The sequence below is a fragment of the Diabrotica undecimpunctata genome, chromosome 10 (assembly GCF_040954645.1).
Source record: "Diabrotica undecimpunctata isolate CICGRU chromosome 10, icDiaUnde3, whole genome shotgun sequence".
NCBI classification, from domain to species: domain Eukaryota; kingdom Metazoa; phylum Arthropoda; class Insecta; order Coleoptera; family Chrysomelidae; genus Diabrotica; species Diabrotica undecimpunctata.
In genome coordinates this window covers 42,564,539-42,584,719 of record NC_092812.1, presented here as the reverse complement: position 1 = coordinate 42,584,719, position 20,181 = coordinate 42,564,539, and the positions used below count along the sequence as shown (strand labels likewise).

General features: G+C 31.4%; 2 protein-coding genes across 8 annotated transcripts in view; one reads left to right on the top strand and one right to left on the bottom strand.

Moving 5' to 3' along the window:
* The first annotated feature begins 291 nt into the window (after positions 1-291).
* Positions 292-15,350, top strand: LOC140451925 (RUN domain-containing protein 1-like). Its single transcript, XM_072545898.1, has 6 exons — positions 292-577; positions 652-1,081; positions 1,609-1,946; positions 2,032-2,535; positions 4,480-4,574; positions 14,814-15,350. The coding sequence occupies exons 1-6, from the start codon at positions 441-443 to the stop codon at positions 14,921-14,923; spliced, it is 1,614 nt and encodes a 537-aa protein (XP_072401999.1). The 5' UTR covers positions 292-440; the 3' UTR covers positions 14,924-15,350.
* Positions 15,351-15,517: 167 nt separating this feature from the next.
* Positions 15,518-20,181, bottom strand: part of p120ctn (adherens junction protein p120) — a 63,851-nt gene continuing 59,187 nt past the window's right edge. For all 7 annotated transcript variants that reach the window (XM_072545890.1, XM_072545891.1, XM_072545893.1 and 4 more), the window contains one exon: positions 15,518-17,862. In XM_072545890.1, the coding sequence (XP_072401991.1) occupies positions 17,755-17,862 (108 nt within the window). In that variant the 3' untranslated portion in view covers positions 15,518-17,754. The remainder of the gene's footprint in view (positions 17,863-20,181) is intronic.

Genomic DNA, 20,181 nt, shown 5'->3' with positions numbered 1-20,181 from the left:
TTGAAATGATAAATTTCCTTACATAGATATCCTTAAATATGAAATATGGTCAACAAACATTGATATTCGCGATACTAATTGTCGATTGATAGCGATTCTTTTAAAATATTATTAACATCGACAAAAAATAATTTCAAAGTAGAGTTTATTCAAAGGCGTACAAAACTACAAAATAATATATAATAATAGATTATATTATAATCTTCATCGTTAAAAACTAATTACACCCGTCGTCCGACTATCGATTTAATTAAGTGAAATAGTAATCGCAATATCGATAATTCGCAACGTTTAGTTTTGATGACAATTTAACAATCAAGTTGACAGAAAATAAATTATCAAATATAAATTAATTCTAGTTTGTCAGTTTATTAACAATTCACGAAAACATGTTATCAGTATAGTGAATTCAAACCACAAGTAGGGCAAACTATTGGGCTATGGACGGAGGACCATCGGATTTTTCATTTGAAGAACAGCCAAGAGGAAAAAGATGGGATCCTCTAGGAGCCCCAAATGATGAAGAAATCGACAGTGATTTAAAGAAGTTTGACGATGATTGTGGCCTTAATGATCAGTAAGTTAAATTCTGGAGCATATGCAAATTTTAATGTATTCCATTCAATGGAATAATTCTTTTTTGCTTTTTAGGGAGGTTTTGGAAAAAATTCGGACGTTGGAAGAAGAACAGGAGCTACTTAATTCATCCCTCTTTGCTCTAACGACCCATTTTGCCCAGGTTCAGTTTCGTTTACGTCAAGTTGTTAATGCCCCTTCAGAAGATAAAGAGGAATTGCTGAAATCTCTTGAAGAATTTGCCTTCCGTGGTATTCCTGATGTTGGCCACGTTCAAGAACACATCGATGAAGCCAGCTTAGCTGACGCTGTACGTTTAAGGCGAAGCCAACAAAAAGAACTGATTGATAAACTTAAATCCCAGTTAAGGGAATTAGAACAGTATGCATTTGAAAACGGTGAGGCTGGAATCCCTCAGGATATGGTCCTTGAAAGGCAAAAAATAATTTTAAATGAACTAAAGACTCGGATGAATTTAGAGATTGATGATCAGCATTTTTATCAGGTATGTTTATCACATTGCTTTTTCACATTTTTATAATCCTTTCTTTACTAGTAATCCAAATAACATATTCTATTCTTATTGGAATTATCAAGTTGCGTTAAGCTGAAAATCTTTCAATTAATCTCTTGACCATTTTCTCATAAGTTTTCTTGCATCTTATGCTCACAGGAATGAATATAGTTTTTGATTGACTTTGTTTTCTAGTCTTGATTCTATACTGTTAGTTGATCGTTTTGGTCATTATGTGCATTTTTGCATCTTTTGGTGTTTTTTCATGAGGCCAAATTTGTCAGTTTTCTTCAATAATTGATTTTGAGATCACTGTACATGTTTTTGTAGTATTGGTATTATGATAACTTGGTATTAGTGGTAACAGATTTATGCAACAATACTAAATCATCATTTTACTTCTTTTATGGATTATTACCAGTATTAGTGTAGTTTTTTTAGGAATTATTAAACAAATAAATTATCTTTTAACTATAATGTGCCACTGTTTTTATTTTTAAATAATTGTATTGTTGTAGATGTCCCAAGCTGATGTTAGTAAACAGATTAACATGGCTTTTGATCAACTGGTAAGCCCATTGAAAGTGAAGGAACATCTGGTATCACAGCTAAAAACTCAGATAGCTGATCTAGAAAGATTTATAAGCTACTTACAGACTGATACAAAGCATTCCAAATGCGCCTGCCATTCTTCATTTAAAACCTATAAAGAACCTCACAGAGGGGAGAGTACCATTAATTTAATCCAAAGAACTGCCACTCTATTGCAGATGTTTGCTGTTTTACAGCTAGGCTGTAAGTCACAACCATTTACCAAGAATGATATGAAACATTCCATGAAAATTAATCATTGGGGGTATGTTTTAATTTAAAATTACTCAGTTATTTAAGCTAAAAAAGAAACAGTAATGTATTTAAATAATGAAACCTATTTGTTTCAGAGATCTGAGAGCAAGACTGGAAATGGCTATTGTACGGGTAAAAGAACTTGCTGAGCACAGTGAGTTCAGAAAAGAGCAAGAAGGTGACTACAGCAGTGATTCTGAATCTCTTAGTGTATTATGTAATGTCCAATTGACCACTGCTGTAAGAAAGTATTTAGCCACTTGTATAAGAGACTTGATGCAACATGGAGCTTATACTCCTCAAAGCACCAGCCTAGTTCCTTTGATTGGTTGCTTTCCTAGAAGGAATTCTTTAAGTAGTAATCAAATCCATGCCTGGGAGATCATTCTAGAGTATTATAGGATGAAGAATGGTGAAAAATATAACTCTACACCTGCAAGGAAGCTGTCACAAAGTTTTAATTTGGATATTGCTGGAGCTTCACCCTCATCGAATAAGCAGAATATGCTGTGTTGTATTGGTAGCATTATTTCAACACACACGCCATATAAAAGGAGCAATGATTCTCATTTTAAAGCCTTTGTCTGTGCCGCTCTTAAGTAAGTAAACAAGTTTAGTTCTATTTCTTTTAAACCCAAAAGTATAAGTGATATATTTTATTTTGGAAGTGTTTGGTTATATGGTGTAAGCAATAGTTTATTTATCCACATCCATATGTTTGTTATTCTTGATTTTCTTAATTATTCTCACATTTGTATGTGCCTTCAAGGATGGTAGTAGAAGTTTTCATAAGACATGGAAGTTTTAATAAAATTCTATTCTAATTAATTTTTTTATTTGATTTGTCTCTCCATAATATAAGTTAAACATTCTACAGTAGATTCTAAACTCTCGCAACTCACAGAGAAGGTGAAAATTGTCATATTTTTTAATATTTTGTCCCGATTACATTTTAAATTATAGAAGTAAGGGCCTGGTCAGATCGTAAAGCTGTCCAGAAGGTTTTGTTTGATAATTTCTATTAGTGGTTAAGTATTGTTTTTATGAAATTAAACCACAGTTGATTGTAATGAGAATTACATTTTACATTTGTTTTAACATTTAACTTTCCAATGTGGAAATCATTTTCAATTTATTTCTATATGTGTGACAAATAGCCATATGTTGAGCTAAGTTCTGAGAGGTGATGATCTATATCAGATTCTGGATATTTCTGTGCTTATGTAGTTAATGGTTATTGCATTGGGTTTTCTTCAATAAGTCAGTTAATTTTCAAGCTTTGATACATGAATACATAGCCATTTGAAAGGTAATTTCAAGGGGTACAAGGCCAGGTTCATTAGAAAGCCAAATGATCCTTCAATTTTCTAAAATTAAGGTTTAAAGCACTCAAAACAGGGGTGGTTCACGCCAAGACAGAGATTTTAATTGGTGATATCTTCATTGTTTTGTACGGTACAGAAGTTAAAAAAAGAATATTTATTTAAAAAAAGAACTACATTTTTGTACTCTTATCATTTTTTACATATATATTATAGTTTTTAAGTTATTTTGAAGAAAACAACTTTTTAGAAATTTTCAAAATGGATGATAGAATTTAATATAAATTTTTTCAAAAATAATACATTTTAAACCAGTCAAACTCCTGGATCTAATGAAGAACACTAAAACACAATGTAATGTAGAAGGAACACAATTAATTTTGGTTCTGGTGGATATTATATTATTATATTGCTCTTTTTTCCTTAAAATATTCAAAATGACCATCTTTTACAAGCTGTAACTTACTCAGTTTGTCTGCAAATGACTTTTTGTAGTGCTCATTTTAAGGGTCGTTTCATGGCCTATAAAAAACTTTTGTATCATTACCCCAAAAAATCAACTCTTGTCTTACAATTTAACGTTTAATACATTGATCCAAATATTCGCAAAAAAAATGTTTCCTTTCACTGATCATATCTCCTTTGTATTGTAATGGGAATATGTTGTAAAAAATGAATCTCATTCTTTTTTTATAAGCTTCATATAATATAATATAAGGCATATTTTTTGAGTTATTTGTGAAAAACTGTTAAAAAATGTGATTTTTTTTTTAATGAAAAGTCGCCATTTTTATCCGTTGTCAGCTCAAACAGTATTGTCTTTCTGAAAAAACTCTATAGAACAAAAGTTGCTTAGAATTTAACCCTCGAGAAGAAATAATTTCCACCCCCCGAGAAGGGGTGGCAACCACCTCTGGAGCGGAAGCACAAATCGGCGTTATATAAATTTTGTTATTTGAACACTTTCCCGTCAACTCACCAAATTTGAAGTGAATCGGTTCAGTCCGACAATATTGGGAGGTGAATAGCCCAAATGACTAGAGTAACCATAATATGGGTTCTTAGTCATGTTTAGACATAATGTTTTGCTCAAATTCTTCCATTATTTTCTTGTTAATATTTACATATTTAGTCTGTGTAGATGTAAAAATCATAGAAGTTAAATTAAATAAAAAAAAGATATTTATAGTTATACATAAATAAAAAAAATACTTTTTTTAGTGCTAACAAGCTCGTCCCTTGGTTGACCTTGATATTTACTTGTAATCACCTTATCAAAACTTACTATCAACCATGGAGCTACCTAGCAAAAACAGGTAAGGATTTTTTGTTACTTTTTATTCTAGGTACAATGTATAATTAAAAATTTAGATTTTGAGAACATATGTATGAATTTTTTCTCCGTTTTTCTGAGACTTCGTTCATTTTTGCAATTTATTTTCTTCTCTAACTAGTTCAATAAACTTTGTCACCTAAAGTAAATATGTATTAAAAATAATTTATTTTTATAGATTAATACTTTCACTCAAACTAGTCTCTTTCATAACATAGATCTTAACTCATATTGTTATATAGGTAATTCTCCACTAAATCCCTGTGCCAAGCTAATTTTATGTAATAAATATTTAATATTTTTAAGTTTTTTGTATCAATCTTCTTCTTCAGGTACCATCTCCGCTACGGATGTTGGCAATCATCATAGCTATTTTAATTTTTGAGGCAGTAGCTCTAAAAAGTTGTTTTGAGCTGCATCCAAACCATTCTCTCAGGTTCTTGAGCCATGAAATTCGTCTTCTTCCGATGCTTCTTCTGCCATCCATCTTCCCTTGCATTATGAGTCGCAGGATGCCATACTTCTCGCCCCGCATTACATGTCCGAGATACTGTAGCTTTCTTTCTTTAATTGTTAGTTCAACTTCCTTCTCTTTACCTGTTCTTCTCAGTACTTCATTGTTCGTAACTCTATCTACCCAGGAAACCCTCATAATTCTTCTATAGGTCCACATTTCAAAGGCGTTAAGTCGTCTCATTGTGTCTAGATTTAACGTCCATGATTCCACTCCATAGTATAGTACACTGTATACGTAACATTTTGTTAGGCGTACTTTAAGAGCTAATGTTAAATCTTTGCCACATAGGACCTTTTTCATTTTCATAAAATTAGTGCTTTTTCGATTCTGACTTTGATTTCTGCAGTGTAGTCATTATTTTCTGTGATAAGTTTTATTTTCTGTTATAAGTTTGTATCAATAACGACACATTATTAGGTATTCTTGGCACGTCACAGCTGATTTAGTAATTTTATAATAAAATATTTAAATTAATGGACCTCAAACACCTCAAAACGCAGTCCACTGGTATGTCTTTTTTCCAGAATTACAAATGTTATAAGTATTTAGTTTTTGTCATTAATCACTGAAGAAAAAATATCCAAATCATAAAAAACTGGTAAGCATCTTTAGACATCACCATTATATTTTTAAAATAAAATTTTAATCAAAATATCTATGCGCAAATGCTGTCCTCAAATTATTTAAACAGTCCCCTGTTAAAATTTGAAAACCACGCTGAGTCAAATTTTGTTTTGGTGCGGGACATTTATATCGTAAAACGGAACGCAATCGGTGTGAAATTTGTTCTGTAGTGAACTAAGCGGGCAACGGCTATTTTGCTTGGTGCTACCACTGCTTCTTCTGGTGAATCTTACGTCTCAGCCGTTAGAGAAAACAGCCCCATGTTAAACTTTTTTTACTATTTTAAGAGTTTTAATAACGACAATTTAATTAAAATAATTGATTATTTAGTATGTAGCCACAGTTGTTTCTTTAATTTGATATGTTTAAATAATTTTGTTTTATTAAGTATTCATGTAAAACATAACAGTCCCTGCCATTGTGCCATTTGATAGATAGCACAAGGAACTGGACTTATTTTTACATTAATAATAAAATAAAATTATTTAAACATCAGATTAAAAAAACAACTGTGGCTACATACAAGAAAATTAATTATTAAAAAAAAATCGTTATTAAAACTCTTAAAATAGTAAAAAAGAGGTAACCAAGGGACTGTTTTCATTAACGGCTGAGACCCGGAGTTCACCAGCCAATGGAGTAGTAGCACTAAACAATGTAGCGGTTGCACACTTAGCTCCACTTTCTGATCTCAGTTTTGACCAAATATTTCAAAATTTCCCTGATTCAGATTTATGTCTAAAAGGGATAATATTATTTTCCTATATCTATACCGGTTTTTGAAAAATAAGTTAATTTAAAGCTTTTTCCTGAAATTCTATGTTAACACTGATTTTTTTGTAAGGCATCATATAATTAATAATAATTACTTTAGTTACTTCAAAAAAAAATAATTCTTCAAAGTATTATGTCAACCTAAAATACCGGTTGTGATCATTAAGCAGAAGTAGTGTTTTTTGCTTTTTCCATAAAAAACATTCCGTTGGATGGCTAGAATAGTCCTCTGTCACAGGTTTGGATAAAATTGTCATCATCATCATCATTCTGGCTACCCTATATGGGTCCTGACCCCCTCAAGAATTTCTCTTCAGTCGTCCCTATCCATAGCCTTTCTCCGCCAAGCACATATTCCCATATTTCTCATGTCTTCATCGATGTTACCAAGGAACCTTGTTCTGGGTCTTCCTCTTCTTCTCTGACCAATGGGTCTATCAAGGAGCGTTTTTCTAGCTGGGTCATTTTGTTCCATCCGCATTACATGTCCTATCCACCTCAGAAGTCCTATCTTAATATGTTTTACGATAAATATAATATTAAAATAGCATCTGTTGGCCGTACAACAGATTTCCGTCGTTTTGTATAACGAGTGGTTGTAGGATTTGTGGTTGCGTGCTTATTTTCATATACTTTGTTTTGTTGGTGTTTATTATTAAAACCATTTTTGTAGTTGATTCTTTTAATGCTACATACGTCTCTCGTACAACGTTTTCCGTTCTCCCAACAATATTGATATCATCAGCATAGGCTAAGATTTGCACTGATTTATTATATATTGAACCAGTGGTTGTGATTTGTGACATACATATTACTTTTTCTAGGGCTAGATTAAACAGTATACACGAGAGAGGGTCTTCCTGGTACAGCCCTTTATTTGTTTTAAAAGGTTCAGATAGTTCCCCCTGAATTCGTACTCTACATTCAACTTTTTCAAGAGTTAGTTTTGTTAAATTTACCAACTGATTTGGTGTTCCTAGCTCTTTCATTGCTTTGAACATTTCTCTTCTATTCTCAGAGTCATAGGCTGCTTTGTAGTCTATAAATATGTGATGAGTATCAATGCCATATTCCAGTGTTTTTTCCAAAATTTGTTTCAGAGTTGCAATCTGATGAATTGTAGATTTACCACCTCTGAAACAATCCTGGTATTTTCCTACTATCCGTTCTGTATATGGTGCCATACAGTGACATAGTACTGTGGAAAATATTTTATACGCTGTATTTAGAAGCGTAATTCCTATGTGATTAGAGCATTTAAAGATATCTCCTTTTCTGTGTATGGTGCAAAGTATTCCAATATTCCAATCATTGCGGAGGGATTTCTGTGTCCATATTTCTTTTATTAGCTGCTGTAATGCTATAATGGTATCACGGCCACCTTCTTAATATAGTTCAGCTGGGAGATTATCTATTCCAGGTGATTTGTTTCTGTCTAGTTTTTTAACTGCATCTTTAACTTCAAGAATCGTTAGTGATTCCTCTTCCCTCTCGTCTGTTCCCTTTATCTCATCTCTTTCGTGTTCCAGGTTTTCTTCTTCTTACTCCATATTAAGTACCTGGTTAAAGTATTCCACCCATCTACTCAATACATCTTTCCTTGTTGTTAATAGGTCGCCCTTCTGACTTCTGCATTATCTCGTGGATGCCTTGAATTCCTTTCTGTTGATGTTAACTTTCTTATAGAATGCTCTGAATTCTTTCTCTCTGTTAAGGTTTGCTATATATTTAAGTTCCGTATTTAGGTGGTTTCCTTTTTTTTTCTTTTGTGTGTCCCCTTTTCTTCTCTTCTCTTTGTCTGGTAATTCTCTACAGTTGTTCTAGTTTCTTCGGGTAAGCATCTTTCTGTAGGCTTCATTTTTTCCTTTTGTTGCATTCTTGCATTCATCGTCAAGCCAATGATTTTTACGGGCACAAATTTCTCTTCCTATTTCATCTTTCGCTGCTGCTTCAATGTCTTCCTTTATTCTGGTCCAGTAGGAGTCTACATCTGTCTGGCCTTCTTCATTTACATTTTGATTCCTTAGCCTGTTGGTGATGTTTTCCGAGTATCGTTCTGCAATTGACGCATGTCTCAGCTTTTGCACATTCAATTTTTTTGTATCCATTTTATTTTCTTTATAAGTGTTTGAAATTCTAGCCCTCAATGTTGAGATCACTAGGCAATGATCTGAGTCTATGTTTGGGCCTCTATAACTTCTGCAGCTTATTACGTCTGTTCCATGCCTTCAATTTATTAAGATGTTATCAATCTGACTCGTTGTTCTTCCATCAGAAGAGGTCCAGGTTACCTTGTGTATGTTCTTGTGTTCAAAATAGGTGCTAGCGACTGTCATGTTGAGTGCTGCTGCTAAGTTTATCAGTCGTAATCCATTATCGCTACTGATGTTGTGTATCCTATGCTTTCCTATCGTGAGCATGAAAACTCGCTCCCGTCCTATTCTTGCATTCATGTCACCTAATACAACCTTAATGTCATTTCTGGGAAATCTCCTGTAGGCTTGCTCTAGGTCTTCGAACTGTTTTTTATTTCCTCTGGTTTATCATCAGTTGGGGCATGTGCATTGATCTAAATAGAATTAAAGAATTTCCCTTTAATCGCAAATAGTACATTCTTTGACTGAAGGCTTTTAAGTCAATAATTAGGCCTTTTGTTCTTCGGTTTTGGATTTGGAACTCAAAAACCAAGAGGAAAATGTGTGGATTTTTATAGATATATATTTAATTACTATTGCCCTTCATTTTATTAACACACATTCTTAACATTCAATAAAATTTGCTTAGGGACAGTTTTGCATAGAAAAATTTCCAATAGCAGAGAAACGCCCATAAATACTTCAATCTTTTTATTATTATAAAGTTCTTGAGATCGATTTTACATTACACATACTACATTGAATTGACTACATATATATATATATATATATATATATATATATATATATATATATATATATATATATATGTATATATATGTATATTTACCCTTAAATTTTGAATTCTTACCACTAGTGTTGTGCAAGCTAGTCCAAAATCTTGTTTTTTCAGCAATTACAAATCTCTGTGACTAGTTACCATTGTCCATGCGTTTGCTTTACTCTCTCTTCCCCCGTGTGAAGTATTGGGCGCTTAATTGTTTCTTGACCGAAACTTATTTCTTACTGTTTTTGATTTCACCCCATCTTAGTCCAATATTTTCGTGTTCTCTCTTTTATAGCTGTTATCTGGCCTTCCTCTTTCTTTTACTATTTAAGTGCTTTTCTCGTTATGTTGCTTTCATCTTTTCTCAAAGTATGGTCAATTCATTTCCATTTTTTTTTTCACTGTAGTAGATACGCTAGTTTGCTTTGTTCTTTCCCATAGTCTTGTATTAGTTATTCTGTTGGGCCAGTAAGATTTTCAGAATTTTTTTTTAAGTATTGTTCTCAAAAGTTTTCAATTTTTTAGTTGTGGTTTCGTCCTGTTTTCATGTTTCTTTTTTTTTATTTTTAGATTTTAATTTTTGTTGTTTGTGTTATTTCGCTTGTTTGCCAAATTTTGTTTAAAGCGTTGAATGCATATCGAGCCTTTATTATTCTCGTCTGTATGTCCTTTTTACATCCCCTGTTCCTTTCCATAACTGAATCCTAAATATGTGAACTTCTCCACCTCTTCTAATTTCGTAACGCTCATCATTATTTTATTATTGGGTGGTTATTCTTTTTTAAGAGTTGAGTTTTCTCTGTGTTTATTCAGAGTCCAATCGTGTCTGAATACTGTGCCAACTTGTCAATTTTTGTTTACATATTAATTCGGTGCTCAGTTAGTAGGCAGGTGTTCTAGCTGTTTGAATAGATTCCACATCTGATGTCTGTGGGATGTCAGTTACTTTTCTGATTACCAAATCTATCATAATGAGGAATAGGGTAGGGGATAGTACATAACCCTGTTTGACTCCACTTTCTATAGCTCTTTCTTCTGTTACTGTACCTGAGTGTTCCAGTTTGGCTTTGAATCCTTCAGAGAAGAGTTTAATAAAGTTTATGATTTTCTGTTTTTTTATCTAGTTCCGGCTTCAATCTTTCCAACATGATTTTGGTCAACACTTTGGATGCGATGCTTAATAGTGTTATTGGACACCAATTATTACATCTACTCAGGTCTCCTTTTTTGGGTATTTTTATTATCAATCCCCCTTTCCACTACTTTTAGGCCAATTAAGTTAGTTTTTTACTCGACACAACTGTATATAGACGGGTTTGACAGTTGAAATGTGTATTATGAGATATTACAAATACCTAGGGATTCATTAATTTTTTAGTGGAAATATTTTAAAATAAACAATCAAAACGTTACTCAATATTTTGCTCATAACTTGAGATTTCACGCCAACAGACAACAGTTTCAGAAAAAAAGAGGTACGCAAAATGAGACGATAAACAAAAGAGTTATTGCAAAATGAACAACAAAATCGCTGTTTCTGAATATTGTTAATAACTTTTTTATTATTTATTAAAATTTGTTGAAATGTATCTGAACTTGAGGGTCTTATCGTGTTAGAATTGTGTGCAAAAGATGGGCCAGATCGGTAGAATAGCTTTTGCGAAATTTAATTTGTTTAGAAGATTTTTTGAAAAATGAGCACAGTTTTAAGCTGATAAACATTTACAATAATTCAGTTCAAATTAAATGGCTAAAACATATTTGGATAGCTAGTTAAAAAACACAACCTTTAAAGCAAAAAAAAATGTTCTAGAACCCTTCGGAACCAAGATAGCCCCTTTTTTTTAAATCACTGTTACGTTAATTAACAACATTAAGGGCTGAAATTAACCATTCTTTTACAAGAAAAGTCAAAGTTTTTAACAAAACTTTTAGCAAACAAAATTATTAAAAATTATTTAGACAGGATTGTTGGAAACAAAGAATACTTTGCGTTTCCACTGGAGTAACAGGAGTGAGGGTAACCGACTGAATTGCCAGTCGCTTTCTTCAAAAAATCACAGTTTCAAAATAAAGGGCTCGAAAAAAAAAATATATCTCGGGTTATACTGGACCAAATTTGCTATTTCTTTTTTAAACTGGGTACAACGTTAAACTAATAACATTTATCGTATTTTCATTTCAAAATTATCCAAAACAAAGCAGCTAATAACTAGGGAATGTACAAATCTTTTCTTAGTCGTATATATATATATATATATATATATATATATATATATATATATATATATATATATATATATATATATATATATAATATTAAATAAATGTTATTTATAAACATTTTTCCATACTGATTATAAATTTGAACAAATCAGTTTTTTAGTATTCGGATATCCGGGTAGTAAGGGCACACTGACTAGGAAAAATATTATTATTTCATATTTTTGCACAATCGTACTTGAAATAGTCCTTTTATAACAAAAATACAGAGAAAATGATGGTTTTTTGTCTGCACCAAGTTTTTTAGGTTATTTGTTTGATTCTGTCCTTGGTCAATATATTCGAATCATATGGTCTCACAATGCACGTTCATTCTCCTACAAAAATTACTTGTAGAAAATTGTATTTTGTACAATAGTTTGTTTAATTATTAAACTTATTTAAATTTATTAAATTTAGATAATTTTAATAAATGAACAATAATAAATAAAAAAATTAATTAAATTGAAATTTATTAAAATTAAATAATTTTAATAAATGAACAATAATAAATAAAAAAATTAAATTTTTCATCTCTTTCAGTTTTTTACATTCGAATCTATCTCCCCTATAAAATTTTTTCATGTCCTGCTAATACTTCTTCAAAGCTTCTAAAATAAAAGCAGGTTTCAAGCTTTAATTTTATTAAATAACTAACCCAATTAACTTCAGTGGTTAGCAGTGGCGTACCCAGGAGACTTTTGGGGGTTAACCTCTCCCGTCAGGCACTATTCCGAAACTTACTCACAAATTTTAAGGACTCAAAATGGAGGTGGCATAAAAAAACAAAACCTCTCCTACAGGAAAATTCTAGGTGCGCTACTGGTGCTTAGTGCATAAAATATGTGAGTACCTATATTATCAAATAATACAGAAGAAATTGAAAGTTTTGGTCCTCAACTATCATAAAATACTGTCTATGACAAATTATAGTGTTGCTGGTGATACATTTAAACTTTATATAGTTCTATCTAACGTATTTATTTAGTTTAAGGATATTATTATTACCATTTAAAAAGGTGATTTGTTGGCAATTTCCATACTTGTTTCACACATCCTAAAATAAAAATATTTCTACTGGAAGTCTCATTTTACTTATCCTATTAGTAATTTCCTACACTATTACTATTCTGCAATTGTGCGACCTATTGTTGTTTCTCTTGTTACTATAATTGTGACTTTCTCTTTAATACATAGTCATAGAGTTATAAACAATTTAAGGTTTTAAAAAGCGCGAAAATGGCCACTTTCAAGACTCGATATCGCTTAACTTAGACTTAATAATAACTTTCTAGAAACCCATTGTTTTTTAATTGTTAATTTCGGGCCGCGTAGAGTTCCGCAACTGTTATAATTTCTCATAATATAATATAAATATACGATTTTTTGTTCTAAAAATATATTTTTGAATGCTAAAAAACTGATTTGTTCAAATTTACTCAGAGTATGGAAAAATTGTTTATAAATTAGTTAGTTTAGTAAAAAATAACAATAAAAAGGTGACTGTAAATGTTTATAAGCTTAAAAAGTGCTATTGATTAATAAGCCATTTTGTGTACATAAATGCAATTTTTTAAAACTTTCCATAGGTTATAGTATACGTCTATAATAGGCAAGACGGTAAAAAATAATTTCTATTATAAAGTCACTATATACTGATGCGAAATGCAGCGTGACACACAATGGGATCAACAGTGACGAATTCAACGTACTTACTGGAGTTAGACAGTGATGCGTGCTTTCTCCGTTTCTTTTTAACATAGCTATAGACTATGTTCTCTCCAAACTAGACTCCGACACAAGAGGGATACAATGGACGTTAACCACACGCCTAAGCGATCTAGAATACGCGGACGATATCTGTCTATTAGGTCAAAGGTTCCAAGATCTGGCTTACCAATTGGAAACACTTTCCACTGAAGCCAATAAAATAGGTTTGAAAATCAATATTAGTAAAACCAAGTCCATGAGAATAAATGCAAGGAACAACACGCTATTTACTATCGACAATATGCAGATTGAAAATGTGGAAAACTTTACGTATCTTGGAAGTGTCATAACAGAAAACGGAGGTACAGAAGACGATATTCGTATGAGGATACGAAAAGCTCAACAAGCTTTCAGCACGCTCAACCCTGTTTGGAGATCTGGCGAGTATACTACAAGGACAAAGATCCGAATATTCCGATCAAATGTCATGTCTGTTCTACTCTACGGATGTGAAACCTGGAAAGTGACAAACACCCTCACAGACAAACTGCAGGTCTTTGTTAACAAATGTCTACGACGAATTGTTCGTATATTCTGGGCCTAACACCATCAGAAACGACGATCTGCTACACCTGACCGAACAAAAGAGGGTACAAAATGAAATTAAGTCCAGAAAGTGGGGTTGGATCGGTCACACACTCCGAAAAAATAGTTGCAGTATCGCAAAGACTGCCCTAGAGTGGAATCCCCAAGGGAAAAGAAAAAGAGGTCGCCCAGTGCAAACTTGGAGAAGATCCATCATGGACGAGATAAGAGGCCAAGGAAAGTCTTGGAATGAGGTGAAGGCCTTAGCGCAAAATAGAACCCGATGGCGCGTTTTCACTGAAGCTATATGCTCCACTTAGGAGTTCAAGAACCTTATATATATATATATATATATATATATATATATATATATATATATATATATATATATATATATATATATATATATATAGTATACGTCTAAAAATCTTATAAACAAATTAAATTTCGCAAAAACTGTTCAACCGATTTCATTTTGTGTCTTTTTTTTTCTTTTTTTGTATGTTATGAGTAAAATAATGTCTTTTTGTAATATCTCATACTACACATTTCAAATGTTAAACCCGTCTATACAGTTGTGACGAAAAAATGCTCATTTTTTACTTACTTGATTGGTCTATTTGGTAATTCTTCGTCAGTCCATATCTTGTTTAAAAGTTTATGTAACATTTCTATTAATTGCTCAGTTTTCTTTACTAATGTTTCCTTAATAATGAATTAGAAGGCAAACAAACATATTGAAATGATTCGATCAAGCGTAATGAAAATGTTCTGCAGCGTTTTTAATTTAGATAATATAAGATTTGATCTAATTGATATTTGTTTTAGGGTTCCAAGACAGTTTAAGAAGTTTAGACACATTGTCCGGGATCAAATTCCAGTTACCAGTGGATCTCGCCATTAGACAGTTCCAAAATATTAAGGATGTATTTACATAATATTCTCTTGTTTCTTCTAGTCATTCGGTACTTAATTATATACGTACATTTACTGTGATTCATTTAACAATAATATCAAGGAACCGCGGGATTATTGTAAATGCAATGAAACGTCAATTGAAGTTTTTTTTGTCATGTTTATTACTTAACATGATTTTGTGAGAAACTTTTCACTATTTATTTTATTTCTCCACAGTTTCTATGCCTGACTGAACTAAATATACATTTGCAATAACCTCTGTGTTTTCGCAAATCTCGCAGTTAATACGTATCCGTTTTGCCTGATATTTTTGTTCCTTAAAAGTTTATCTAGTCGTTAGGTTTTTGTTTTTCTATTGACTGATAAAAGTCTGAAATTGTTGGTACTTAATGTCTCTAGCGTTTTGATCTGAATATGGTTTTGAGTTTAAATAAATATGTATTGTGATGAAGTTGTTTTATTTTCACAATTCTCATCAACTCAGCACAGTTCACGTGAAAAAATTGTCAGCTCTAACTGGTTAGAAGAAAATCCTCATTTATATTTAGAATTCTCTCTAGTCACACCAATAAAAGTAGAGTATGGTAAAAGAAGGACACAAAAAAGAAACGAAGTATAATAAAAGTGTATATATAATTCAATAATATTAAAAATAATATAATGAACAACTAATACTCAGGTGATAAACAATAAAATCTTCACTGCATCTAGAAAAGATAGTTTTCAAAAAAAACTTTCTACGACAATGCTATGTAAGTGATATTATTCAAATAGAACCATGTCCTACTTTCGTTTAACAGTATTACCACGTATCTCAAAATTGCTTAATTGTACCATAGAAAACATATTATATAAAAAGACTAGAAATGTGGTCCAAGGAAGTTGGTATTTCACACAGCAATAGCTCTGCGATGCAAGACTTCATACTCTGACCATAATAAGAGCAATTATGACATCTAAAAAATCAAGAGGCATTAAAAAGGTTAATTTGACCCATTAATTGGCCACTGATCTAATTAATCTAATTACTATTCACATTACTGTTGAAAACAATCATTATTACATTACTAATAACTGATCAATCAATGGTATCAACTGACTTATTCTAATCACGTTTTGATCTTTCAGGTGACATAATTGTTTTTTATACTCGTATTATGAGGTACTATCATCGCGAACAATGCTCACGCTGAGATCTACCGCGTTAACTATTTCCCTCTTCATACCGAGGGAATGAAAGCTAAATTAGGATGGAGTTATTTCAGCTTTATTTTCAAACATGGCGATATAGTTTCCAAATTCTTCCGTCTGACTGTTCCGCTTCTCAAGATTTTAACGTGTGCATCTTAGCAACACCGAATGTTCGCTAGAGCAACACCTCATTTGGGCTGGATATCAGACTGATAAATGGCTTATTCGTAATATGGGATCACTTGTGTCTAATCTGAATAAAATCTATAAAGGATTTGAACTCTTTTCTGTCTTACTCAGATCACACAAGAACCATATCCGGTGAATAAGCTCAGATCTACAGTGAATGTAAGACACACAACTGATAAGAAGAATGTTTACAATTTAAGGAAAATAATTGAGAGGTTCAAAAGCAAGAGAAGAAAACGATATAGAATATTATAAAGTGATGACGGTATTTTCCAAATATCATAGAGTTGGAAATAATCCTATTAGTCACTTTATCACAATTAAATCAATACTTAACTCAAAATCGCACACTGCAGATCATTTCCTGATTAACCAGATCTATTATACACATAATATGCCAAACAGAAAAAATAGGTCCTATACAATTAATTACACTTATAGCAACCCATATACCACTACGTTAACATAGCAAATCGAAGTTAAAGGTTTATATGACAAGTAGATTATATAATTACATATATGAGTCCAGAAAAATGTCATTTTCAGCCGAAAAATTTAGTTATCCTCAATTCTCACATCATCAAGGGGTAAAGGAATTCTTTAGATAAAACATTTAGTGTCACCATTGTGATAATTGTGCATATGATAAATGTTGACTGAATAATGGCGTTTGACAACGTTACGATTTTATTTGTTGTAATAGTATACGGGAACGGTTTGAATAATCCAATTACATTATATCATGAAAAATACTGGATGAATATTTGTTGTGGTAAATTTCGACATATTTCTGTATTTTTTAGCGTTTATCCTTTCTTTTTTCAGTTAGAAGCTTTTACTGGTACACCTAGAAGATCTATTGGACACCAAACAGTTGCAATATTTATTTATTCATATAGCATTCTTTAATAGGGATAACATATTTTTGAAATTGGCTCTTTTGAAGAGACGAAAGTTTTAAAAGCAATATTGAATTAGTGAATACTTAATTATGAAAGGGGTCATATCAGATGTTCTATATGTCTTTGGATGTTTGCACTATTTATATAAGAATAAAAAAACGTTCCTGGTAAAACACATTTTTGAATTGATGAAATTTTTTATTGTTTTTTCTAAAAGACCGCAGCGAATGACGAAGAAAATATGAATTTGAATGGTTTAATGCTAAACAATTGGAAGTAGTTTGTAGGCCTGTTCCTATAATATGTTTTCGATGATTTGCATCGCTAACCATAGATAAATAATAGGCAAATGCGAGTGAGGAAGTGACTATGTTTAATATTTCCTTCTCAAATATAAATATGGAGAAATTACACGAGGGTTACCAGAGATTTAGATCATCGAGAATAATTTGAGTTTATTTAACAGCCGTTTCAGCAGACTCGACGACGTATTGCTAATTTGAGCAACTCCTTCACCAAACGCAATCAATTGACACGGATGTGTAGGGGTGTGCACTTCGCCTGCCTTCCTAATGACTGACTGGTGGCGGGTTTGGACCTGGACCGGGGGGGTACGATCGACCCATGACGGCTGGGTTGTCTGGATACGGCATGTCCGCTGTGGGGATGTCGTCATTCTAAAAAATATTAACATATTAGACAACATTGCATTATAAATTTAATTAAAATTAATTTAACGGTTGGCAGAGATTATTTTGCTAGGTAGCAGTAAAATTGTGGACTAATACGCATAATCAGAAAATAGAGATATAGTTCATACCAAACTCTTCTTTCAGTGCGTCATAATTTATCGATAACCAATCAATGATCCGAATAAAGATAATTTGACGAAAAAGTACTTGATCGTGATAGTACTTTCACAATGTCAACAGGTAAAGTGATAATTGTCATACAAGTTAGTATTTTCTGACATTGTATGGTGAAAATTTTATTTTATATATATATTTTTTTTTTCATTAAAATATTTTAAATATGCCAAGATATACTGAAAAAAAAACTAATATTAATATTACTAGATTATTTTCAATTAGAAAAGGAGGCAAGAACAACTTTATTTCCAGTTTCTGACATTCTTGAAGTAACTTTTAAATTATTTTAAAAATAATAATACTATTGTAAATATTCTATATTTTATCGCGTCGCCGGGGTGTTAGGAGTATCGTTACAAACGGTACGACGATTATCAAATGAAGGTATTCAAACAGATTTTTAGCTATTCTGCGGCAATAAGTAATTCAGTATGTGCTAACCTATATTAACCATAAATATGAAGATATCATCAGAACTCGTGCATGTAGAATGTTTAGTGAAGGTTTGTATTAAAATATTCATTTGATTTTAAAGAAAAGTAGTTAGTTCAATTCATAGAAGATTATATTTTTGGTAACAATACAATGAATGCCTTTCAGGAACATTTGCTGTGGAAAATTCTATTAATGACAGCTTATTGCATGCTAGAAATAATTGTTCCTTGAGATTAATTTTCTGATATTGTGAATTCACTAGATATACAGATGTAATTGTTTTACTCTGAAAAAAAAGCAGACAATATGTTTTGCCATCATAACACTACTGAAATATCACTAGTGTCTTTACATCTTTTCTTGTTAATTTTTTAATTTTAGGCCAGCATGTTACCTTTCATACCCTCCAAGAAAAACTGAAAGATATATATATATATATATATATATATATATATATATATATATAATATATATATATATATATATATATATATATATATTTATATATATATATATATATATATATATATATATATATATATATATATATAAATAACTGAAAGATAAATAAATTAACATTTCTACCACTTGACTGGATAAGGTTTTAAAAGATTTCCAATTCAGATGGTTAAATTGAAATTTTTCAAACAGAAAATATTTAATAGAACAGTCACATGTGGATATAAAACATTGCAAAAGTTGGACCACACTCTTTAATAGAATGGTTAGAAGAGAGGCATATAGATTTTTCAACAACAATGATGAAACTTGAATTAATGGAGATTGTAAAGAAACATTTACCAGATAAAGTTTTCAAGTATGTATTAAGACATAAAACATTTAATAAATGACGTTATATTTGTTTTGGTCTGATCATAAAAATGTTTGGTCTGATCCTAAAAGATATTATGATGCTAAAATAACTTCTGCAGGTAGTGTAAAGGAAAGTACTGTATTAAGTATTTGAAAAGAATCATTACAACAGGTAATTCTTAAATAATAATTGGATAATTGTGGTTAAATTTAAGGTAAGACCAGAAAAATGGAAGAAATATGTAGGGCATGCAGAAAATATAAATGAATACTGGAAGACAGAAAAAATAATTCATGACAGCCACATATACCCCGTAATCAGATTCTGAGTCGGATTGTAAATGCAGGAAAGATATTGAGGAAATATCTTAAAGTATTACTACTATGGATGTTGTATAGTTGTATATGATTTAAAACGTTTTCCACGTATTTTCTTTTAATATGCGATTGTTATATGATGGAACATTAAAATTTATTTTATTTAAAATACCTGAGCATCTGTCCAATTGTGTAATACTTATATATCGCTGTTGCACAATCCCTCCTTAATTCCAGAGACTTCCAATCTATACAACTGTATAAATCAAAGAACAGAACTTTTTATAAACACAATCAAAACTATCGATTTGTTTTTATTTCAAATTGTAATAAAAGTTTTAGAAGCAATAACCTTTTCATATTTAGCTGATTACGATTCTGGCAACTTTCAGATTTAACTAAAATGTCATGCAAAGATTCGCGACATTCTTAAAATCCTATATGACGTCAAAATTAATGACGCACTGAAGGAAAGGTTTGACTTGAACTTTATATCTTTTGTACATCAATAAGTTCGAAGCAAAAAGAAAGCTGTGAATAAGACTTGATACTATAATCAGC

What these genes read in the sequence shown, in the direction of transcription:
- LOC140451925 (XM_072545898.1), top strand. Translation starts at nt 441, where the DNA reads ATGGACGGAGGACCATCGGATTTTTCATTTGAAGAACAGCCAAGAGGA. An exon ending in ATGAAAATTAATCATTGGGG is followed by an intron (nt 1,947 to 2,031) that starts GTATGTTTTAAT and finishes TATTTGTTTCAG; the next exon opens with AGATCTGAGAGCAAGACTGG. An exon ending in GAGCTACCTAGCAAAAACAG is followed by an intron (nt 4,575 to 14,813) that starts GTAAGGATTTTT and finishes TATTTGTTTTAG; the next exon opens with GGTTCCAAGACAGTTTAAGA.